This window comes from Topomyia yanbarensis, chromosome 1 (assembly GCF_030247195.1).
Source record: "Topomyia yanbarensis strain Yona2022 chromosome 1, ASM3024719v1, whole genome shotgun sequence".
NCBI lineage: Eukaryota > Metazoa > Arthropoda > Insecta > Diptera > Culicidae > Topomyia > Topomyia yanbarensis.
In genome coordinates this window covers 210,718,476-210,742,738 of record NC_080670.1, presented here as the reverse complement: position 1 = coordinate 210,742,738, position 24,263 = coordinate 210,718,476, and the positions used below count along the sequence as shown (strand labels likewise).

Genomic DNA, 24,263 nt, shown 5'->3' with positions numbered 1-24,263 from the left:
TTCGTCCGATTCCGCTTTGAGTTCAGCGCAGCAGCCCATGAGGGAGCGCAAAACTTTAATATTGAGGATTAGATACTCGCTGGAAGATGTCTCTTTTAGAATCTTGCCCCTCAGATGTTCGGCACGGTACTTGCCACTGTGTTAGCTGTCTCACCGCCTTCGACACACATAGTCGACGTGGCTGTTGAAATGTAACCGATCATCGATCATCACACTCAAGTGCTTTAGCGTTCGCTTCGACGGAATTTAGCATCCCCAGACGATGATTACGACACACTGGACTGTTTACAACGCTACATACATGTCTTGTGTTGAGTCAAGTACAACTTCACATTGGCCATCCAAGTATCAATTATATATATTGTTTCTTTTGTCAATATATTCTCGTTAGTTATCTTAAGGACAACGTCATGTGCAAATCCGACAATTTCGACTCCCCTGAACCAGCCCCAGTGTTAACACTCTGTTGTACATCATATTCCGCAGCGTTATGGAGCCCTGAGGTACTCCCGCTGTGACATAAAACGACTTTGGGGGCATGTTCGTCTTATACGCCAGCACTCAGCTCCTAAAGGATTCAGAACCTTGCACAGATCATCTGGAGCCCGCATTCTGTGCAGCGCTAGGGTGATAGCCACTTAGCTGGCGCTGTTGAACGCGTTTTTCTCGTCGACTGTTACCATCACGGCGCAGTAGTGAGTAACCCCTTCTCTTTTGCTTCGATGTTTCCTTCGCGCACGCGATAACTGTATGCATTGCACCCACCATCGAAATCCCTTTCCGAGCGTTCCTTACGTTTAGTTATGGTCGAAGCGTAATGCCATAAAGTAACTCTTTAAGATCCATTATCATAGTCGGGTATCTTCCTCTTCTTCAAAGTGCAAAACTAGCTGTCATACAAAAGGCGTTGAAACCCAAGCTTCAGCCGATCGTTCCAGCTTCGTGGCCCCTGCTTCAGTCCGTATAAGAGTTAGTTAAGATTGCAGATTTTCCTCTTCTCAAATCCTAGTGGTTGATGCATGCAAATTTTCTCCTAAGGGCGCCATTTAACCCTTAAATGCATACTGTTACCATTTGGCAACATACCGAATTCCGTGATATAAAGCCTCAACAAGAGGTATATATCGTTTCCATCCAGAAAAATGAGTACCAAGAAAGAATGAGTTTCATGCATTTAAGGGTTAATTGCGTGGTACGGACTTCCATATGATGTAGATGCATATCTTGCTTGTCAACTAGGTCCCACGGGTTATTTGCTTCCGGTGAGCTAATTCCATCTTCGATCGCCATCTTCCACTCCACCCAGTCAACCCATTTCTTCAATCCATTCATCAAACGATTTGATATATATTCAATATATTTTTTTGTATTTAACACTCCGCAGACCAGGTGAGAATCAAAGACGCCGAAGACCAGTCTGGGTCGTATCCGACCTCACAGTTTCTAATGCATAAAAATCCCTTTATTATTATTGAAATATCTCCTCACGCATGCGCTAGCCTACAACCAATAGAACATGAGGTCGTATCTGACCTCATCTAGTCTGCGGAGAGTCTGGCGGGTTGTTTCCATTCCAACGAGTTATATTCTTCCTCGGATGATTGTGTCCGCGATAACGATCTTCATTGTAGGTATATTCGGTACAGCAGGTACGGTGCTTCTGCTTTTTCTATTGGTATGTTCGAAACCAACGGATCTGCTTTTTGGTTGTGCTTCCTCAACGACATCATGAGAAACGATCACATTTCGTTATGCTTCCAGAATCTGTACCCGTTTACAGCGAAAAGTCCTTTGAGACATAGCCATTTTTGTCATTCTGATTTGCTTGTGCTATAAGACCAAGACAACGATATTTTTTCTTGCTGATTTAAAAATAATGAACATTGTATATGTTTCCAGTAATTTTATTGTTAAAAATCCCGTAGAAATTATGCGACTAAACGAACGCGTGTTAAAAACAAAACATTCAAACATAAACAATCGTTATTCTGGCTGCTTTGATTGATCCCAGCAGTGATCATTTCATTATACAGCTTGACACTAAAATATCAATTAGCTTAGTTCGAAGAATTAATCCAGTCGACGTCCAGAATAGAAGCGATTGTAATGCCAATCACTGTGTATGTGCATTGATACGTTTAACACGCGCCAGACATCGCCGTTTAAAACACTACACTCGCCTCCAGCAGGTTAACAATATCATCGAAGCTGTCGGCCTGTGTACGCACGCAGATATCGACTCGCCGATAGCCACCGCCAGTCAAATCCTCGTGGGTATCTCTTACCTGTAGCTTGATGTTCCGTCGGAAGTGAATGTTCAGCTCGGGAATACAGATAGATTTTCCGTAGGGGATCTTCAGTTTCGGATCCATTCCGACCGTGACGTACGGTGCCCGGTTGTCGAGGAAATCCTGCAACGTGTACAACTTTTTTAGCATGATGTCGCTGTAGTCTCGCTTGTTGTCACTGTTGAACATGGGTCGGTAACCGGATAGTAGCACCTTTTCGTGCGTTTGGTTTCCCGTGCATTGCAGCTCGTTGATGTCGAAGTTATCTGTGGGGGTGGAAATGGTAAGATCGTCAATTTGTAGAGATTAAATATATTGGAAAAGAAAGGTCATACGCACAGTTGTACTTTTTAGCGTCGATTTGAGCTTGCAACCAGTACAGCGAACACAGCAGAATAGGGACGATTAAGTTGACTCGGGTCATTGTGTTTCGTCGAAGGCAGTCGAAGTTGAACTGAATCGAAATTTGAACTTCGATCGGTTTAGTGGGTAGTTTTGATCGCGTCCGATTCGATTGTTTTGCGTTGATCAGCGAAAAAGGTCTCGTCAGCGTAGGCATGTATCAGAACAGTTTCACGCGCTAAACACCTGAGCTGGTAATTTTGTTTAACAGCAGAAATACATGGGTAGATCGAATTATCAAAACATTTTCACGAATTATGCCTTATATTGTTAATTTTGTCCATTTTATCGTCAATATCAGTAACTGTGCAGAATATAGCTCAAGTTTGTGCTGTCGCAGTAGGCATTGATTCGTATAATGTTGCCACTTCTCGTTGCTATAAGTTAACCACGGCAAAAGTTATTTTCTGCCTCGTTTTCCATTCACCTATTCACCCTACCCAATACAAAAAATTTATTTCACATTAATTTAACCCGAGGTAACTTGAAAAACCTTGCAATGGATATAACGTGATCTCACTACAGTGGAACGGCGAAATTTTGTATTTGTCAGGGGACAATCTTTTAAAATTAAACATCAAACTTATATCAAGATGTCTTAAACAAGAAGAATGTTTATTTACTTATAATATTTCTCCGTCTTATACAATATAAAAATTACTCTAACATTCTATTGATTTGAGTTTTTAAGTTTCCTTCAGAGCAAACGTTCGCTGTTTAAATTTGATCAGATATTTTCATCCTTCGTTTCGTTTTTTTTTGCTATTGTGATCCAGTCTGAATAAGTTATCACTGTCGTATATCTTTCAATTGCACGATAAGAAACAAGTATGGATTCCATCGGAAAAAAATGTTACTCATAATTAAAAATAAACCTACTGAATGGGCGTTCAATTTTCACTTGATTTTCTTTTCTAGGATAATTTTGCATTCAATCACGCGAAAGAAGGCACACACAGTCCCACATCTGAATGTCATTATTGCATATTTGGTTGTCATTTGATCGAAATAAAAGTTTAAAAGAAAACGAAGCTGATTCGAAAACAATTGGAGGTTTGCTTCGCCCTTCAGTTTGATCATTGTTCAAATACTTTCAGTTCACATTAGTTGCGATCTTGTTCTTGCTTGATTAAGTAATTTTGGCAAGTTGTTTTTATACAATTTCGAATTCTATCGTCTACGGAAAGATCAGTCAACAAGAAGTATTTTCTAAAAAAAAATTTAACACTTTCATGTATAGTATATACACGATGCACATTATATGAGAGAACAGTAGTTAATTACGTACGGGCCTTTTTGTCGGTATATACAGGCTTTTCATTCACTTGCCCTTAATTGATGCAACTCTCGCCAAAGTTGGGTGCTTGAGAAAAGGTTCGATTCTCACCTTGTATCAGATCCTACCACACAGCTCGGGTAAGGGGAATGTGACAGTTACAAGCGTTCAACTACCTTACCATCGCGGGGTGATGCTGTGAAACTTCCAGGATTGGTAGGCATTGTGAACGTCGCAAGGCATCAGCGCGAGTGCTCGCGTTTGTGGGTGATAGCCCATGCACATTTTGTACGTCCGGTGAAGCAGGGTCGAAGTGGTTTCATCGTACTGCCACGGCCCGTCCACTGTTCCTAATCGGCAGAATGCTATTTTAATGCCTTGTTTGTCTGCCTCGATACATCGTTCACCTACTCCCAATTGACCAGCGGCATTCAGCCGAATCAACTGGTTGTGGCCTTGGCCGTGACAATGCTGCAGTCCGATGATGGCTGGCGGTTGACGGCCCAACGCATCCACGCACTTCTCCGTGCCGGAGTTTTTCAGTTCTCCCCAGTACAAATTCGCTGGCAAAGCCGGATACTTATCCAAGACATCGTACGCCACGTTATCCATGTACCACTGGAAGCTCTTGCACTGGAGTCGCTCTTTAAGCGCCAGCTGTTCGCTGATATCACCCATGTCCAAAAATCGTGCCAAGGGTTCCCTCGTGTAGAAATATTCCTTGTACTGTTCATCGAACCATGTTTCGATCACCCTTTTATAGTTAATTGTGATCAGTGGACCTTTCTTTTTGTTGGCCAACTTTCCAAAGTTGTACGGCATGAAGCCACGATAGACGTGGCCGACCCGGGAACATGGCACCCACTCGATGCTACCTCCGCACTGCCAGATTTTGAAACTCAATTCAAAGTTTTCACCACCCCACACCAGCAACCCCGGATCGTAGGCTCCTATTTCGAGGAAGAACTTCCGGTTGATGGCAAACAAACCACCGGCGTGTGTCGGACTCTTGTACGGTTCGCTGTCATGCTTTCGTCGCTTTTGCTCCCGACGGGGAACTTCGTTCTCTTTGTACAACATGCCCCACTCGAAGATGCCTCTGAAAGAAAAGGAAGGGATCATTATACGAAATGATTAAGCCTGTTTCGCTACATTTGGCAGTTGATTTTCAGTATATACTACAATTGATCCCACTGACATTGAGAATCCTTGGCTTGAAGGTAGGTGTACACGATCAACGCTTAACCCTATGTATCACCACAACCAAACTAAGCCTTCCGAATGAGCACAGACAAAAAAAGACACGCTTAGTAAAACTCACCGATAGTGATGTCCATCGGCATAAACCGGCCGATACTCGAAAGTTTTGTGATCAATTCCATCAATCACCGGGACCGTCATGACCGTCCTATCCCTGTAGATAGGAGCCAGCAAGGGTGGTAGCCAGTTTGTGTTCACCTCGCAGTGGGCATCCAGGTAAACGATTACCTCACCGGTAGCTTCTTTCGCTCCCCGTGATCTCGTCCTAATCAGACCTTCTCGTTCAACATTCCGTATCAGTCGAACCTTACCGTCGAACCGTTCGATGTAGGTTTCCAGTTTTTCCTTCAAATCTTCCTTGTCGCTGTAATCATCAACCAGGATAATCTCGTGCAGTACATGCTTGGGCGAACGATACAAAACCGAGTGGACCGTTCTCATCAGCACCGAAAATCCCTCGTTGTGGAACACTATAATCACACTGGTAGTGGGTAGATCATGCGGATAATCCCAGTGTTTGCATTCTTCCAGTCGGGTATCCCTAATGGTACGATCCAATGAAATCGTGTCCGACAGCACTATGTTCATTCCGTACTCCATTTCCGCATCCGACGCTCGATTCTGCATATCTTCAGGCAGAGTATACGCTTTGCCACCCTCACCCGGCCCATCACGATGTTCCACTTCATTCGGTTCGAAGTTGCCAAGACCTACCAAAAAAGAAATTGAGCTTGTTATGTCAACATCAAAAGAGCTATAAAAATAACAATTACGACATAGTTTCACACGCAAAGATAAACCACTTGTAACTAGAGCCTAGAAAAAGGTATAACCAGCAGCGTTGGTGGATTACCTTCTATCAGCACCGGGAAGACGTTCCTGTGGTCTGGTGAATCTACCTGCCTCTTGCCGACGAACCGTGCGTTGTAAGCGTCCTTCATCGAGTGATGATCAACACCGGACCAGGTGGCAATCATGTAGAGTATAAACACTAGTACCACCGCGATTACAGCAATTCGGGCGATACGCCCCCGGCGAATGTTGGTCACTCGCATTCCGGCGAAAGCTACACTACAGCAGTATTCAATAATCTCACTCCAACGACACAGGAGACGACGAATTTTTCGTGTAGGAAAAAAAAACTTCCAGGTATACCGATATACGCACGGACAGAAGATACCTGTCTACGTGTACGTCTTTTTCTGCTGGCTGGCTGAACCGGATAAGTGGAGTTTATGCGATTGTTTTCGATGCGTTTCTCTCGCTTGCTTATATCTGTCTGCCTTATATCAACGTTGTGCTCTCTCACTCATTCGCGTACGCAACTATGAAGATGTCGAAAATGTCATTTCGGTTTGCAAACGTCGCGAACACCAATGAGATTATTCAACAGATCAGGAAGATTGGTGTAAACTCAGGATGATATACGAAGGGTGGAAACATTTTTCTATGCAGTTTGGTACAATTCTCGACAAACATATGATTACGGCGTAAAAGCCAACTGTCAAAACTTCCTTTGAAAGGAAATTCCGCACAAACCGTCATTGGCCGAATACAGTACATAGCAGTTAACGATAAAGAAAACTTTTCTCTTTAATCTACTGCCAAAATCTGCGATTTGCGAGTTACGGTTTGTCCGGAATTTCCATTGGCGATTCTACGTTGAAACCGCTCACAGATAGCGCTGGAAGCAAAGTGTTGCTGATTTGATTCTGTTCTGTCATAGTGCATATATTTTCTGTAAACATTGGTAAAAAAATAACTTTTAAACACCAAATCATCGATCAATTTGTTGATAATTGTTTATGAAAATGATGGAAAACCATCATTTTATAAGATGATGAGTAAACATCTTGCGAAAAGGTTGTAAAACATAGTGGTGTCTAATATTATTCGCAGAGCTATATGTGTGCTGTTCCAAAATGTAATTTGTTGAGCATCGTAGCCGCCGCAACATCATTTCCAGTTTCTCCTAAGTTAAGCTAAACCTTCATGAGATGGTGTAAATTCATGCAACTCTCCGGATCACGCGAGGAAAGAATATATCTGGTTAATAGGAAAGTGTCAGCTTTGTATCATACACAGCCGATCCTTCTCTCTGATAGTCTTCACTGAATCTCCTACGTAGTCCAAAATATGAAGGAGTTTGACATTGGTACTGATTGGGTCTCGGTTTCAAGTTGGAACTTTATTTATGGAACGATTTTTGATAACCACAATAAAACCCCGAATACATTTCGAAGAAATGTATGAGCCAAATAGTTGCAAATGGCTGTAATTTCAGAATAATTGCAAATAAAACTAAATTTCTTACTCGTTTCATTCATATTTTGGCAGTGGTAAACTTTTTCCGAGAAGAAAAATAAGTTTTTGTTGTAAGCTACGACTCACTTGCGGGTGAAAAAAAGCAAACTGTATCACTTTACCAGTTCATGAGCTGAATCATAGGTGTCGCATGACTAATTTTGGTTTTGCCGCAAATCGCCAATTGAAAGTGAATTTTTACAGTTGGCTTTTAAGCCGTAATCATATGTTTGTCGAGAATTATTGTCAAATTTGAAAAACGATATAGAAAATATGGTGAAGTTACATACTCTGATTTCATATTGGGAAAACATTAATATCGAGATAAGTGTAACGATTCTGCAAATTTGCTTGACATTCGTCTAGGTTAAATGGGAATAAAAAAGATCCATCTAAAACAGTCAATGTTGTTAAGGTTGGACCTTGCGTTGGACAGAGAATGCGCAAAATTCGCAAGCGAAAAAAGCAGTTTTTTCCATACCGTACATCAGATATTCATAAAAATCAATCCAGCGTATGTAGAATGTTGTTACAGTACTACAGTGTGAAAAAAAAAACTGCTTTTTCGTTTGCGAATTTTACCCTTTCTCTGTCCAACCTTAAACCAGTAATAGAACTTCCCGAATAGAAATGTAACCATAATTTTCGTTGTTACAGTACAGTAATTTCAAAAAAATACAGTAAGATCTAATGTTATGCTACAATACAAAAACAATAAACTTTAACGATTCTACGGTAAATTTCAATGTAAAATCAATTTTTACAGTGAAAAAGGAGGGTAAATTTAATGTGAATTAATTGTATCATTTTTTCGCTGAACAGCAAACGTAACGAAGGGATAAATAAATCCATGAACTAATAATTTGCGGCCATTTGCTTTCTGACCAACATATTTTGCCTGATGTTTATTCTAAGCTTAACCGGTGGAGCTATTGGGATATATTTTCCATTCTTTAGAAGCTACCAAATGAACTGCGCAAAAAATTGTGATCCCGCATTTTTAGATAGAAGTAAGCGGTGTGCGCAAACGGACGTGTTTTTTCGCTTGACGATTTTGTTCTATCATATTTCCCCTTTTTTACTAGTGATTTCTACGAAAGCTGAATAAACCTTTATTGTGAGGGAATAAGCTGAACAATAACTGTTCAAGCCATTATCCAGCTAAATTGTTTGTTGCGTTGGTGAAGAATGCTTTCGGCGGTGTCATGAATAGGGATAACAGCGGTTAAAGTTCTGCTACTCCGGATATGGTTCTTCGTCTAGAATGAAGTGGCCTGAAGTGGAAGCAAGGGACTCCGCGGTTATCGACGCAACGTCGGTTTCGATTCCACCCAGCATCATCGCCATCGTCTTCAGCAGGGTTGCCAGTTCAAATAAAAATGTCTGGCAAAATCTGTCACTTGACAGCGACCAGAAACTCATCGAAATTTGGCATACATTTTGGTCTTCATAGAACATTAATCAATGACCCAGGTTTTTCAAAATTTGTGAAAATTTGGTAGAATGAGAGTTTTGTCTTTTCGCTAGAAGCTTAACTCTAGCTGTGGCAGATAAATCTGGCATAATCGCATTCCCTCTAGGGTGTAACGTAGAATTCAGAATATCTGGAAAAATCTGGCAAAATTTAAAAAAATCTGCGAAATGTCTGGCTTGAACGAATGTCTGTTCAGCTGGGAAAATCCCGGAAGATTGCAGATAAATCTGGAACATTGGCAACGCTGGTCTTCAGGAGCCTTGTCGATGGATTGATCCTACGGCGATTTCAACGATTTGCTCACTTTCGCGATGGTGTATCATTCTTGACAGATGAAACATTTTCCGACTTGACATTGGTAATGGCGGTCCGCTACATGACTGCTGCGGGAATCTTGCTCCATGGTTTGCTGAAGTTTTATTTCGTTATCGTCCGAACACCGTTCACAGTACTAAATGCAAAAGAAAACTACTTTTTTGTATACTATCAACTGTCAAAGTGAATTTTTGACAGTTGACTTTTACGCCGTTATCATATGTTTGTCGAGATTTGTGGTATTTCGGGAGTCATCGCGAGTAGGAATCGGCACTTATGTATAATCTACTCAAATCTGTAAATGACGGTATGTATAATATAAAATAATAAGTCTTGAAATCAACAAATTAAAATTTCATGATACATTAAAAACGCGTCAATTCCATGCACACTTATTCGTGGCAAGCAATCTATAGTTTGATCACAGACTAACAGACATAACACTATGAGGGAATTCCCTCAAAAAACATCTATCCGACAATTTTCCCAGAACACTAGCTCCACCTTTTATTCACAGTCCCAAACACTTATTTACTGGTGGGTTACCCCTCAGGTTTGGGAACAATTTTTCACTAGTGGTCTATCCCCCACATGCTTGTTCATATGTCTGTGGCGCCATAATTTCAAATGTGGCCACAATCCCAACTACAAATATATTTAAAATGACCGTTAAAGCGGGCGAAGCTTTGTTTTTGAGTGTTATGTCTGTTAGTCTGTGGTTTGATATCAATACTGGTATAAATTGGATAGTCGTATTGAGCGGGGTTTGTCGACGGGAAAATGACCTCAGAATGTATCGCTAGGTCTCTGTGATTCTGAAAGGGGTAGTCGGAATATCGACAGAAGCTAGGACAGAACCAACATAATCAGCATCCCGAAATCAAGTTGTTTGCATGTGGAAAACAGATCATATACAGAAAACTTTTTTATGATACCACTGCCGGCCAGTGGGACTTGTAAGGTGAACGCACACACCGCTCTCCCCCTATGTCCAGAAGCGATTTGTTTGCCTTTCAATTCGCCGTGCAAACGATTTGTTTTTCTCTCAATTCAAATCTAAAAATGGAACAATACCCAACAGCTGAATAAGTCAACACATTTTTGTCATCAATGTACTCTCACTACAACATATCGTTAACATCTATTAATTCAGCGACATTTGTCTTTCGTTCTCTTTGGATAGGCATTGTTTTGCTCCAGCCTCCTAAGCAATAGTTGGTTCAAAATAGGACATAAACATCAAGCATAAAAAATCGGACTGGGGCTCTTTGACGTAAGAATCGTTTAACAAAAAACTTCAGTCACAGACTAACAGACATAACACTCAAAAACAAAGCTTCGCCCGCTTTAACGGTCATTTTAAATATATTTGTAGTTGGGACTGTGGCCACATTTGAAATTATGGCGCCACTGACATATGAATAAGCATATGGGGGATAGACCACTAGTGAAAAATTGTTCGCAAATTTGAGGGGTAACCCACCAGTAAATGAGTGTTTGGGATTGTGAATAAAAGGTGGAGCTAGTGTTCTGGGAAAATTGTCGGATCGATGTTTTTTGAGGGAATTCCTTCATAGTGTTATGTCTGTTAGTCTGTGCTTCAGTATCGAAACCGGAAAAAAGAAACCTGGTTCATACAAAGTGGTTTTTTAACCGACTTCTAATCGTTACTGTAACGTTATTCCTGACTTTCCCGCGAATTATTTTTAGCCGGTCTTTAGTCTGGAGTTTATTCTTGCCGCCTTTTTTGAATGAGAGCTTTTTAAGCAATTTTTTATGTCTCAGTCCGATTTTTAGGTCAGAAGTTTACATATATCCAATTTTTATATTTTGATATGTCTAAGGCGGATTTTACGAAGCATGTTCGGTTCTTGTTACTTTTATTAGTGGCCTTTCCGAATAAAGTGCACACCTGCATTACCGACGCTAGATCGCCATTTGAAACTTTATGAAAATTTCACCGTCGCTATTCGTCTCGGGCAGCGCTGCAGTAGTACGAAAGATATCTGCGCCTGCATTTGTTTACAGCGGCTTTGTCCGCTGTTCGAGTTTTAGATTATTGTTGACGGTTGTAAAGTCGTCAATTTTGCTTCTGGACGTTTGCAAGAGAAAACAAGATTAAATTTAGAAAAATTTAGTGTTTATTGAAATAAGTTTGTATTACATCCTCATAAAATATGTATCTTTAGGATAGCGAATCCATGGATTTCTACGCAAGCATCTGTCGGCTGTGTGAGGCCACAGATAAACTGAGTGACAAATGGTTGAACCTGTTTGCCGCAGGGAACGAGCATCTCCTGGTGAAAATTTCATCTATCTGCTGCCTTGAAGTATTTATCGTAACTGTTTGTAGGTTTGAACGTTCATATAAAACATTGATTTTTTTTTTAGATTCGCCAGCAGGACAAACTACCGAAGCGAATCTGCGGTCGGTGTACCACTAGCCTGGAGCAGGCTTACAATTTTAAGCTACAATGCGAGATAACGCAAGCCAAGTTACAGCATGAGATTGAGTTTCTGGAGCAGAATAACTGGAATACCGGTTTAACAATGCCACCTTTTGATTTCGCTCGGTTTCAAGAAATAAAACAAGAAGTAGCCTTGAAACAAACGTTTGAAACGGATGTTGACCTACCCGTGGAACCTGTATTAATAAAAGATGAAGTGGAAGAAATGCACGAAGTGAATGTTTCGCCAGTGTTACCTCCGGAACCGGATGAGACGCTGTCTGAACTGTGTTCATCAAAAGTTGAAATAATACCGAAAGATGAGGATGAGGAATCCAAAAACGGGGGTAGCTCTGTGCCCGATTCGGAGGAATCAGATGCCACTGATGGTTCCGATTCGGAAGCTCTGATCAACAAAAAACAGCGCATCCAAAGAATTAACGAGGAAAACACGGAACAATCCTGTTCGAATATATGTGATGTTTGTGGCGAGCAGTTCGAAAAATCGTCTGAGCTACGCGCCCACGTCAGAAACGTTCATGGAAAAAAGCGTTTCCGGTGCGAAACATGTTCGAGGTGCTTTTCGCGGAAAACACGTTTACAAGATCACGAGCTGCGTCACACCGGGCTTCGACAGTTTCAATGTGAGCATTGTGACAAGGCCTACGTTACTCGGTATGGTTTGAAGACACACATGGAGGATGCTCACAGTGAGAATTTGCCGTACGTCTGCGACAAATGTGGCAGAGGATTTTCGAAGGCAGCCAAGCTTCGACTTCACTACAGTATGCACATAGAATCAAGAAATTTCGTTTGTAATGTGTGCTCGAAGGGCTACAAAACACAATCCCACCTGAATATGCATATGAACACACATTTGCCCCAGGGTCAGAAGAAGGTACGAAAACGGCGTAATCGAGAGAAGGTTTGTGTGTGTCCCTTCTGTGGGAAAGTATCTACCTCTCTGGGAACGCATACAATGCACATCAGAACTCACACGGGTACGGGTTGAATGGATGTGACATTTTGACATTTAATTCTATTGAAGATATATATTTTAGGTGATCAACGTTACGAGTGCCACATCTGCTTTAAACGATTTACTTCCTCCGGCTCGCACAAGAAACATCTACGCGTTCATTCGGGTGAGAAACCGTTTGTGTGCGAGTTCTGTCATAAATCCTTCCGCCAGAAGCACCACATGACTACTCACATCCGTGGGGTGCATACCAACGAGAAACCGTACCAGTGCAAGTATTGTCCCAAATCGTTTGCAACTAGGGGCAACATGACGCTCCACGAGCGCAGTCATGTTGGAGCGGAAGCGGCTGTTGTGCTCGATACGGCTACCAGCGATTTGATGGCACAGCGGCAAATGCTGAATGACTTACGGAGTGAAATTAATCTTAACGGAAGTCCATCACATTCATCCTCGATGATGACGACATCGCCGTCGCCAATGTTGAACCCAGGAGTATTGATAGCCCCTAGTGACGTGCTTCATCAGCCAGATGTATACTTTCAGGATCAGTAGAGTTGGATAATTTTGTATAGTTAGAGATGAGACGAGCGAGTTCCCCGACCATCTCTAGTTTAAATTTTGACTAGCAAGGATTTTAGGTGACAGTAGAGTCCCTAAACTACTCCAATAGCTTTCCAGTACGCTAAGAATCGACTGCGAAGTCTCTCGAAATAGAAGTATCGCAAAGAAATGTGGCCAATATGTAAGTTTTATTTCGAACTTATTACAAATGTAAATACATTTTTTACAATTCGTTCGAAAAACAAGCGAAACAAATCGATTCACTTTTTATTCACTTTCGCATAATCTGCTAGATTTACTTTTCTCTGCGAAGTTGGAATAAATCCATAGCGTCTTGCTGGATCAGATCGGCTTTCCGCTGGAAGGGGAAATCGCTTCTGGCTTCGCATTTCTGCTACCTTTCGCCTCAGCCGCTTACGCTTGTGAGAGACGGTATCTGCAGGCTTCCGCCGATGGTGGGCACGTTGTTCTACCGGGAGAGATTCGTTCCGAGCGTTAATTTGTTCTAGGCGTCTTTTCCATTCTCTTTGATGGGGATCCACGGCCATACGCATCATTGCTATGAATGCTAGCTTCTGCTCTTCCGTGAGATCTTTTGCTTTTGTATCGTGAGTGATGGTTTTGAAGGTGGAAATGTGCGATATATTTGAGTTTTTCCGGAAAACCTTATCTGTAGATATAAATAAACCAGTAGATATGCTTCATTCAATTATTCGCTTACCCACCTAGTTTTTGTTTGATTTCGGATTCAGTCATTTTTTGTTAAATGAATTCTGGGCTATTACGAAGTCACAACAACGTACAATGTTCACTTGTAAAGCTGCTCTTCGGGGACGATAAATTTCACTTTAAAAGTATGTATTTAATAAATTACATTTACAAACTTTCACAATTACTTATGGAAATAAGCAGCGGTAACACTAGTATTTATCTTAAACTATATACAACAGCTTAGATCTGGCACAAACTATACAAATGTAACCAATAGACATAATAATTACAATTACGAAGAGTTCACGTATGGAAAAATCAACCTGATTTATAGTACTAAATTGACAGGCTATCGTACGATTAATAATAAACAATAAACAAACAATATTTTTGTTTTGCCAAATGTCAAACTGAAATTGAACTATTCGAGCAGTTTCATGTTAAAAATATGGAATACTTTTTCAAAAGATCCCAGGATGCTTGACAACTTTACCTTAAAGATGCGAAGGGATGCTGCATGGTTGGTAATGACCCAAGTAACCAATTGAGCATTGCAAGATGACGTCATATGAGTAAAAATGCTCGAAAAAATGACAGTTCAGCAAGCTTGTTTACATGGTGTTGGAATTCGAACCGAGTTTCTTGTACTGGGTGAAACCAAAAATTTTCTAAGTCCATGTAAACAAGCTCTCTGACCTGTCAGAAAAGTGAGGCTATACATTTTCATGCAATGCTCAATAAGGCTGTTCGTAATGCTGTGATGTAAATTTGTTTAAAAATGACAAGCCGTCGGGAAATTTGCCAAAATACATCTAGAACACGGTTTTCCTAACGTGATGATTTAGCCACATGTTCTAAATATTGTTTCACATTTTCACACGAAAAGTTATTTGCACTCACACAACTTGTCCGGATAAATACAACATGTTATTTCTCCGGATAAATAAAACCGCCGGAGAATGAACGAATTAGTTTATCACGGTATTCTTTTTGCGCTCGCTGCCTTGCTGTTGCTTTTCCGAAACACGAAAAAACAAGTCTATCGTACTTCTTTGCTGCTTTTCTTTGAAATTAAGTGTACATTTTGACGCTTGTATTGATTTTTACGAAATTGAAATGTTATCAACTTCTCCGGTGAGAAGCACACAGAAAAAAATGTTGGTAAAAATAAGAGTTTTTCACTCTTAGCAAAAAAACAACCGACGCATACTATTAGTTTAAAAATATACCTTTTATTTTCATTACTATTCTTCATAAGCTTAAAAGGGAAACTTTTATTTTGATTATTATTGTTGATCAATCTAACCACTGAGAACTGACATACAAGTAAAGTTTTCAACTTGTGTAAGAAATAAAACTGTCGCTTTGAAATGACAACAGCAAGTAGCAACTTGCCACTTGGCGGCGCTTCGATCGGCCAGCAATCGCTATACGGGCAAGGGCGTGACACTCTTTTATAAAAATATTTCACCTGAGTTTATATTTTTTATACCCCTCTATATTTATTTAGCTATAAAAGTTATAACTGTATTCGAATTGTTAAAAGTTCGAAAAAGAAATTCGAACATCCGTTGCCATAGTAGTCTTAGTTACGTGTGTGATTAAAAACAACGAAAAAATGGTGTTGCACCAACAAAAAACGGTAAGTACTCCAATATTTGTGCATAATTCCAGCTGCTCCTAGTTAGTATCAGGCTCCAGTGACACAACCAATCCTAATTAGAATTAGAGCTGGTGCCAGTAAGAATTACAGCAAATAACCACTATTTCTGCGCTAATCATTAACATTTCACAGCAGTAGCAGCTAATTGAGATTTTCCATCATCCGCCCGGTCGGTAGCAATAACGTTCAAACAACGATTCTGCCACAGGGTTTGATGCTAATTAAACAACAGCAACTCGGGTAAACGATCCAAACGTATCCGGGTCGAACGCTGAACTAGAACTAACATCACCCTTCGATGACCTTCAGTTCGAATAGGCCGCAAATCACCCAACACCAGTAACAGGGCACAACCTGTCAAACGCAACTACAATAGTAACGGACTATATCTTTCAGTAAGTTCTACATGTTAAATGACTTTGCCCATTTAAGGAAAACAGGTGATACAAGCGCAAACGGTGACTTGTTTGAGATAAAAAGTACTTATCCTCGGTTCTATGGCAGGCTACCGAAAAAATCCGTGGTCTAATCTGTAAATTGTCACCATGAAGCTGAACGAGACCCAGGTAATGTCACGTACCCAGTTAAGCTCAGTCGGAAATGAACCGGATTGCAGGCTAGTTCCAGTTCATATTCCGGCTCCAGTGACACAACCTATTCTAGTTAGAATCGGTTGTGTCACTGGAGCCGGAATCCGAACTGGAGCCAGCCCGAATTCCAGTTCATTTCCGGCTAAACTTTACAGAGTACTAGTTCAATATCAATCAACCTAACCATCAGTCCGAACTGATTTGGCATTTATTATTTTCGTACAGGAACAAGTCCTTCAGGCAGGCGGCACGCAAGGGTTAGTGTTGGTGAAATCGCAGATCACACTAACGGAGTTCGTCCCGAAGTACGCGCGCGAGCTAGATCCCTCTCAGAAGTGTGCAATGAATTCCGACAAGTATGGTGGGGCGCAAGGCGCCTTGTAAACCTCTCTCTCTTTCCACAGCACGACAACGGTGAAGAACGTAATTTCACGTCACCGTTTTATTAAGTTTTTTTAAATACATTACGTTATGAAGGTCAAAACATTCAATGCCGTTGGTGTTGATGGTGACGTCTAAGAAAAGGAAATTCCTACAATTAATGTTGACGCTCTGTATCAGAAAATGGTCTGTCGGGATAATGGTCACACCATTACACATGCACACCATGCTGATGCGACAGTATCGGGGAATCGAATGCAATGGCGCAGAGATCGATAGAGGATATTAATTTTCGCAAGATTTTCAATGGAACTTTAGAGAAAACATCAACACGCAGCAACCACACTGCTGTGTGTTTTCAGGTAAAGATCCTTAAATGACTGCACCCATTCTAATTTCTCTAACAACCTCCTTCTTTTCGCATGCTATTCACTATAATTGACGCAAAGGCAAGGGTTTCATTCCGTTAATTGCTTACGTAATAAAGGAAGAATATAGCCTCCAAACGGAGTATGAGATACTATCCCAAGCAACGAGTACTGTTCCAAAACTCAGCGTCCCTTGCGTCGAATTCACCAGCTATTGTGCTGACCAAACGCGGTTGTATCAAATCAAATCGTCGTCTTTCGAGGCCAAGCAAATTTGGTCCTTTTCTTGCAAAGTTTCGTTTGTAAAATAACCGAGATGGTGAGCAAAGTTGCATGTATAAAATATTAATAGCCGTCACCCTTCATTTACAATTACAAAATCTGTGTAAATATATTTTTACTGTACTACTCTGGTCTTTTCCATACGTTGTAAATAATAAAAATAAAACAGCGCTTTATAACTCTTTCAAACTCTATTTAGTCCTAGAGATCACAATCATTCGTACACTATTTACCTATTCGGTAAACCGAACAAAAACCTATGCTGATGTCATCACGCATTCGCCGGAGCGCTTCGGATGTAATCAATAGGTTTGTTCCAGTACATGGAAGTTACTCCCTGTTGCTCCGGAGCAAAAAATTCTTGCTCCTTTTCACTCCGGTTTGCCACCAGAAGAAGAAAAAAGAGAAGATAGAACAGGAACGATTTTCTCCCTGTTTGCTCCGGAGTATTTCCAGTTTCTCCTGGTACTGGAATAAACCTAATTTATCTCTATTCTCCGAACCCCGGTACCCGATTGCCCTGCAACCATGCCGACGTTTTTGCACTCGCCCTGAAAATCCAACAGGGACATTTACTGATCGTAGCTGACTGAAAACAGGTGGTGATCTTCCGGTTGGGATTCCATGAATAAAATTCTGCTCCGCAGTTTTCGAGATGTGATTCAACATTCTGTAAGAGTGTGAAAATACAATAAGTGTTTTGACGATTAGTATCGAACAGTATCATTGTTGGTCTGTCCCTACCTGCTGCTCCATAAGTAGTTAAACTTTTGCGTTATAAGTAATCAGGTTGGTTCCGGATTTCTTGACTTGTGGCACAGATACTAAAACGTTCTATACTATTGCTCAGCAAACGTTTAAATTTTTTGTTTTTCGCTGGAATGCTCTTCGACGATGTCAACAATGAAATTACAGTAAACCAGAAATTCATCGCACACTGAGAAGTTCGAAAGCAAATTCGAACATATAAGTTTATAAGGTGTCAATAAAATTATAGTGCTGCTCTATAATTTTACAAAAACATTATAATTGTATAATATTTTATAATTTATTGGAAGTGTCACGCCCTAGTATACGGGACTTGTGTGCAAACTTGGATACAATGGTGACTCATGCATGCGAACCTGTATGCGATGGTGATTTTCAACGTATTTTCATTTAAATGTTTACACAGGTTTTTCGGGAAAGTTTGTTCCAGCTTATATGTCTGTTCTCTGTGATCTAACGGCCAATTTCTTCACTGGATGAAAACCGGTTTTCGCTGAAAACCAGTTTTCAGATTGCTAGTGACCAATTAGCCGAAAACCGGTTTTCAACGAAAACCAGTTTTCATCCAAGTGAAGAAATTGGCCGTAAGAGTTTTACTTTCAAGCTAATAGTCGTTGGTTGTTTTTTGATAAGATAAATAAATTTTATCCGGAAAATTATTCTCACGCTTTTTGTGGAGACGGAGAATTTTGCGACTCATCTTATCTCGGAAAAGTTGGACATCGGAAAGGCTTCTTCTTTCGTGAGTGAGAGAGAATTACAATGCCTGTTTCACACATACCAATGAAAAATATTTAAAACAGTGTTCTATTTGTGTTTCAAATTGTGGAAAATTTAAAACAGAATAGTCGAGCTGTTCTAAATCTGATTCAAAAAAGTGCCTGAAAAATAGAACTCCATCTCAGCATTGCGATATATGTGTTTTAGTCGGTGATGTAAAATTGAACAGTCCATACAGAATACATCAGCGTTGCGAACAGCTTAAGTGCGGTTAGAATCCAGTTTTTAGTGCCACAAGCAATAGTTTAATAAAAAAAATCACATTTGATGATCATTACATTTTAAGCGTGTATACTCGATTTTTTTTGGTACAGTTGGCCTAACACTTGTGGGCGCAATCGAAAACACCACCCATTTCAAATAAACTGTCAGAAAAAGAAGCGGTTTTGATTGTCGTGCTGTTTGTGCCGTTGGTTGTTGAAAGTTTTTTTTTTCGTTTTAATATAATCCGGAATGAATTCGACCGAACCCATGTTTACGATGGACGATCTGCCCCAGCTGATCGATGGGGTAAGCTCGGAACAAGTGGTCGGAGTGACTCAATCGATTGTGAATATGATGTCGCATCCGTCGTACGGGCAAAAATACCGTTGGAGTAAAAATGATTTCGAGCTGGGATGCGCCCTCGGAAGAGGCAAGTTTGGTCGAGTTTATCTGGCCCGGGAAAAGGGCACGAAGTTTATGGTGGCCATGAAGGTGATGTTCAAGTCGGAACTAATCAAGGGCCGAGTGGAGAAGCAGCTGCTGCGGGAGGTGGAAATTCAGTCCAGATTGAAGTGAGTTTGATCCTTTTCAATTGGAACAAAAGAAATGATCTATTGTTTCTAATTTTGTTTAATTTTCTTTCGATTCGTAGACATCCACACATACTTCGTCTGTACACCTGGTTTCACGACGATCGCAGAATTTACTTGGCACTGGAGTTAGCTTCCGAGGGAGAATTGTACAAACATCTGAAAGCGTCGCCGAACGGAAGATTCGACGAGCGACGGTCAGCACGATACACCTATCAAGTAGCGGACGCGCTGAATTACTGTCACGCAAACAACGTTATCCATCGTGACTTGAAGCCGGAAAATATCCTGTTAACACATGGCGACAACGTGAAATTAGCCGATTTCGGTTGGTCTGCCCACACCAATTCTAATCGGCGTAAGACTATGTGCGGAACGCTGGACTACCTGCCTCCGGAGATGGTGGATGGCAAAATTTACGACGATTCGGTCGATCAGTGGTGTCTGGGTATTCTATGCTATGAGTTTCTGGTCGGTTATCCACCGTTCGAATCGGAGACGACGGAAGCTACGTACGATAGGATTCGTCGGTTGGAGGTGGATTATCCACGTTTTATGAGTGCCGGTGCGAAGGATATGATCTCAAAGTTGCTGCGGAAGCCGAGCAGTTCTCGCATAACGCTTGTTGACGTGATGAAGCATTTCTGGATTAAGGAGTGCACGGGAAAATGAGCTAGCAGACTTACTAGTTTTAACGTCATATTTTTGTTTTATAACGTGTTTTATTCAAATATACCCTGCATTTTGTTAGCGTCGATTGAATTTTATTATTGCTGGTATACCCAGGAGGGTGTCACTCCTGTCATCCGCTATGGAGATATACGGACTTTGACAGTAGTCAACATATAATGGGCCTAGCTGCATCTAGGCCCACGTCGCCCGTGCAATAGCATTGGGTTGTTTTGATTTTAACAAAGGCAGATGTTGGCTAGGACAACATGGCTGCCTAGCAGGGGGCTGGGTATACCTCATGAAATTATCATGATGGTACCTCGTGAAAATCGTCTCCCGCAAATTGAACCCCGCTCTTCGCATCACATCCTTAGTGCTTTATTAAAAAGACAGACAGGACAGCCCATAGCACTATCTTAGTCTTTTACGTGATTCCAAAAAGTCCGAGGAACCGCCCGAAATCTTCACACAACACCGCACAACATTCCTCGTAACCTCAATCAGTCATGCGGTTTTGAGGTCGAGACCTGCATTAACGACATTTTTGGAGGAATTGCCGTATAGTAAAGAGTTGACCAGTTGTTGATCGGCCATTGGTGAACCCGAATCGTTAAGTACCAACAAGTCTGGTGTCGGAATATGATCTGGCATAGCACTTTGTAGGCGGCATTTGAAACTGATTGCCCTGTAGTTTTCACAGTCCAGGGATAATGACTCTTCTTTCCACTCCTGTGGTAACTGTTCTGTATCCTTCCGATTATTCGATGCCAGCACTCCATCGTCTCAGAGAGTTTCGTTCCGAGATCATCCTTGCGAGCGGCTTTGAAGTTCTTGAGCTGTTGGATAGCTTCGTTGATCTTGTTCATGGTGGGAATTGGTACATCTCTGTCGTCTGTAGTATTAACACAATCGCAATCCTCAAACGGATAATCGGCCGCCTGTGCATTGTTCAGATATTCAACGTAGTGCTACCTTCGTCGTTCAATCACTTCACACATCTTGACGCCACCTTCCTTGTCTCTACACATTTCCGCATAAATTGTTGAATCACAGCTTCATGAAGAGCAAACGTGTTTCCTGAGAACGGTACAGCAGCTCCATCTTTATCTCCGACTCTTCCAGGTGGCTTTTCTTCTCCCGAAAAAGACATCTCCTCCTTTTGTCGTTTCTGTCGGTATAAATGCACGTTCTGACGGGTGGCTTGGAGCAGCATAACTGCGCGTGCTGCCTCCTTCCCATCCAATATCTTTTCGCACTCGCTGACTCTTACTTATGTCTGCTTTTGTTCCGTTCCAGTAGTCCACGAGTGGTGCTTCAGCACTATTTCGAGATGCTGGGCGTGGGCTATCGCCACGTCGGTCTAGGTTATAACGTAGCGTCGCTAGGTAGTGGTCCAAGTCGATGTTAGTTAGCCCCCTGATACTTTCTTACGTCGATAATGTCGGAAAAGGGCCGACCATCATTCAGAACGCAGTTCATTTGAGTCTTTGTTAGCTGAGGTGATCTACAGGTGTACCTATGCAGGAGGCGATGTTCCAATAACCGGTCTACATTTCACTTCTTGACTAATCTGAACATTAAGGTAGCCGATGACGATCTTGTTATCATGGTGGTGTCAGCGATCGTATTCACGCCCCAGCCACTCGGAAAGTTCCTCTTTGTCGTCATCACTACTTCCGAGGTTGAAGTTTGCACATTTTTAATGCAAGTACTCTCGATGAAGCTGAGACTTGAAGTTGCATGTCTCGAGTTTCCCAACCATAGCACCGACGAATTCGTAGTCTCTTTTCGTCGCATATGGTGTTTTGGTTATATACGGTCGTATAGGCCAGCGTCCTTCGTAATCATGAGGAGTACCTCCTCACGGACCGGATCGTTGGTCGTCCCGTAGTGATTCTGTTTGGTCGTATAGCCGCCGAAGGTCCTCGAGCTCTCGGCAGTTGTAGAGCAGGTACCCGACAGAGCTGGCTGTTGCGCGATTCACATTCTGCATATGGTGCGTGCGTTGGTCACTGTTGTGTGTTCCACTCGAAGTTAGGAGAGTATCTTCTACTCCTTTTGATAGAACCGGTCGGTCCACCTGTCGGTTGATCCCTTTTGTGTGTGGCCTCGAGATCTCCGCCAGTAGTTGATGAATCCGTACAGCAGATTGGTGTTGAACTCCGTGTAGATGTCTGAGGTTGGTGTCTCGTCTGGGAGTCGGGTTAGGGCTCGAGTGCCGTAGGTGAGCAGTGGGTCTTGGTGGGTTTCAATGGCCTGTACGAAGGGGTGTGAGGAACGTCTATTGTTGGTGCGTCCGGGTTCCTTTTGGCCATTGCCACTGCGATGGCAGCTGCTTTCGCCGTGAAGATTGAGCAAGAGGGGGGTAACCGGAGGGAGAGCCTGCTCGAATCCGCTGATTCTCGCTCCAACGCCTTCGAGCCATCGGTATAGATCTTGTTGTGTCGTGGATATTTACGGTTGACTAGTTCTGAAGATGGTTGAGAGGGGCTTTTTTGGTGAACTTCTGGTGAATATTGGTCGCGATGGTAAGAAGGGAACATTCCTCGCCGGAAGCCCTCTCGAGAAAGATCAGTGCCCGTGTTAGGGCTACCCTGGCTACTTTCCAGCGGCAGGGTAGTACTCCGGCCTCAGCGCAGGCTGATTCGGCAAGGGTGCTTCGTAGCAGCCCGGAGGCTAACCGCACCGCTCCGTGGTCTACAGGCACGAGAATATTAAAGAGCCCTTCGAAAATGTTACTGTATATTCCGTAGAAAATGTGGCTGTGATATTCAGTGCGGTTCCGAGGTTATTTTTGAGGTGACGGAAGCAGATAGTGCGGACCAGCCGCTTACTACTTCCACAATCGACGGAAGTGAGGTGTCACTGTGATTTTGCGGTGGGGGGTAATTCCAAAGACGACTGGTTCTGGTTTTCGCTAGGTGGTTAGAGCCGCAACGGTGTGTTTGTGCACTTTTCAGCTGAGATTTTGAATCCGTATCCGACGTAAACGCCTCCTGGTAGCGCGGCGAAGAGCGAGTTGATCCTAAAAAGGAGTAGCGTCATGGCTAGTACTGATCCTTGCAGCACCCCATTGTTTTCACGAAACTTCTGGGATCCTTATCCCTCGCCTATGTAGACTTGGAAACGGCGATTGGTGAGGTAGTTCTGGATGAATCTGCCAATGTTTCCCTGCAGGCCCCATCGTTTAAGCTGTTGAAGTACGCCTTCGCGCCACACTGTGCTGTAGGTTTTTGCCATATCAAGTACGGTGATATCGGCGTGAAGGCTTTCACCTTTGACCTTGACGAGTACTTAATCGGGGGAACCTAGGTGAGGTCCGGTGCCGAGTCCCTTTTGGAAGGCTTATTGGCACGGGTCGAAGAGTTAGCCTCTCCAGTGCTTTTGCCGGTTAACCATCCTCTCCAGCGTTTTTGCGGTACAGAACAGCAAGCTGATTGGCTGGAAGTCGCTAGTGGTGCCCGTCCCCTGGCATGTTTGGGGGTTGGGAACGTGTGCCAGTTTCCATTCATCTGGAAAGGACCCGCCTTCCCAGATAGCGTTGAATGCATCTAGTAGAGTTCTTTTTCCTCTGAGGGGATGCCGATGCATCGGGTAGCCCGCTCTATCGGAACCGTCGGTTTTTCCGCGGGCGCTACTGAGGACAGCGGCGAGTTCCATTCCAATGAAGGGTTTGTTGTAGGCAGCTGTGACGTCAGGCGTGAAGCTGGTCAGAGGGGATTGTAGTCTGCTTTTGCACTGGACGAAGGCAGCAGGCCAGGGCAGTTTAGCTGTTTCCGGTCCTGTCCCGATACTCTTGCTGTCACCGAAAAATGTGATTCTCCGCTCCATGAAACCCGTTTCCAGTCTGCAGGGTACGGTTTCACCCGAATCGTAAAGACCACGGGCGGTTATCTTGGCCTCAATCCCGATTTCTCCCGTACCGAAAACGGCTGTGAGAATTTG

General features: G+C 42.4%; 5 protein-coding genes across 6 annotated transcripts; 2 read left to right on the top strand and 3 right to left on the bottom strand.

Annotated features, from left to right (window-relative positions):
* Positions 1-1,902: 1,902 nt before the first annotated feature.
* Positions 1,903-2,731, bottom strand: LOC131690907 (uncharacterized). The gene is made up of 2 exons (XM_058976987.1): positions 2,628-2,731; positions 1,903-2,554 (listed from the first exon to the last, which is right to left on the bottom strand). Exons 1-2 carry the CDS (start codon positions 2,710-2,712, stop codon positions 2,163-2,165), a joined length of 477 nt encoding a protein of 158 aa, XP_058832970.1. The 5' UTR covers positions 2,713-2,731; the 3' UTR covers positions 1,903-2,162.
* A 957-nt stretch (positions 2,732-3,688) lies between these two features.
* LOC131690893 (N-acetylgalactosaminyltransferase 7) lies at positions 3,689-6,531 on the bottom strand. The gene is made up of 3 exons (XM_058976968.1): positions 6,080-6,531; positions 5,288-5,936; positions 3,689-5,065 (listed from the first exon to the last, which is right to left on the bottom strand). Exons 1-3 carry the CDS (start codon positions 6,279-6,281, stop codon positions 4,144-4,146), a joined length of 1,773 nt encoding a protein of 590 aa, XP_058832951.1. The 5' UTR covers positions 6,282-6,531; the 3' UTR covers positions 3,689-4,143.
* Positions 6,532-11,403: 4,872 nt separating this feature from the next.
* Positions 11,404-13,503, top strand: LOC131690900 (zinc finger protein 391-like). The gene is made up of 3 exons (XM_058976979.1): positions 11,404-11,649; positions 11,711-12,767; positions 12,828-13,503. The coding sequence occupies exons 1-3, from the start codon at positions 11,521-11,523 to the stop codon at positions 13,298-13,300; spliced, it is 1,659 nt and encodes a 552-aa protein (XP_058832962.1). The 5' UTR covers positions 11,404-11,520; the 3' UTR covers positions 13,301-13,503.
* Positions 13,479-14,336, bottom strand: LOC131690918 (uncharacterized). 2 transcript variants are annotated; one of them, XM_058977008.1, is made up of 3 exons: positions 14,194-14,336; positions 14,035-14,129; positions 13,479-13,979 (listed from the first exon to the last, which is right to left on the bottom strand). In XM_058977008.1, exons 2-3 carry the CDS (start codon positions 14,063-14,065, stop codon positions 13,570-13,572), a joined length of 441 nt encoding a protein of 146 aa, XP_058832991.1. In that variant the 5' UTR covers positions 14,066-14,129; positions 14,194-14,336; the 3' UTR covers positions 13,479-13,569. The 2 variants fall into 2 exon arrangements, with proteins under 2 accessions (XP_058832991.1, XP_058832981.1); XM_058976998.1 differs by having other exon boundaries at positions 14,206-14,336.
* A 4,892-nt stretch (positions 14,337-19,228) lies between these two features.
* LOC131676494 (aurora kinase B) lies at positions 19,229-20,386 on the top strand. The gene is made up of 2 exons (XM_058955559.1): positions 19,229-19,628; positions 19,709-20,386. The coding sequence occupies exons 1-2, from the start codon at positions 19,306-19,308 to the stop codon at positions 20,316-20,318; spliced, it is 933 nt and encodes a 310-aa protein (XP_058811542.1). The 5' UTR covers positions 19,229-19,305; the 3' UTR covers positions 20,319-20,386.
* The last annotated feature ends 3,877 nt before the right edge of the window (positions 20,387-24,263 follow it).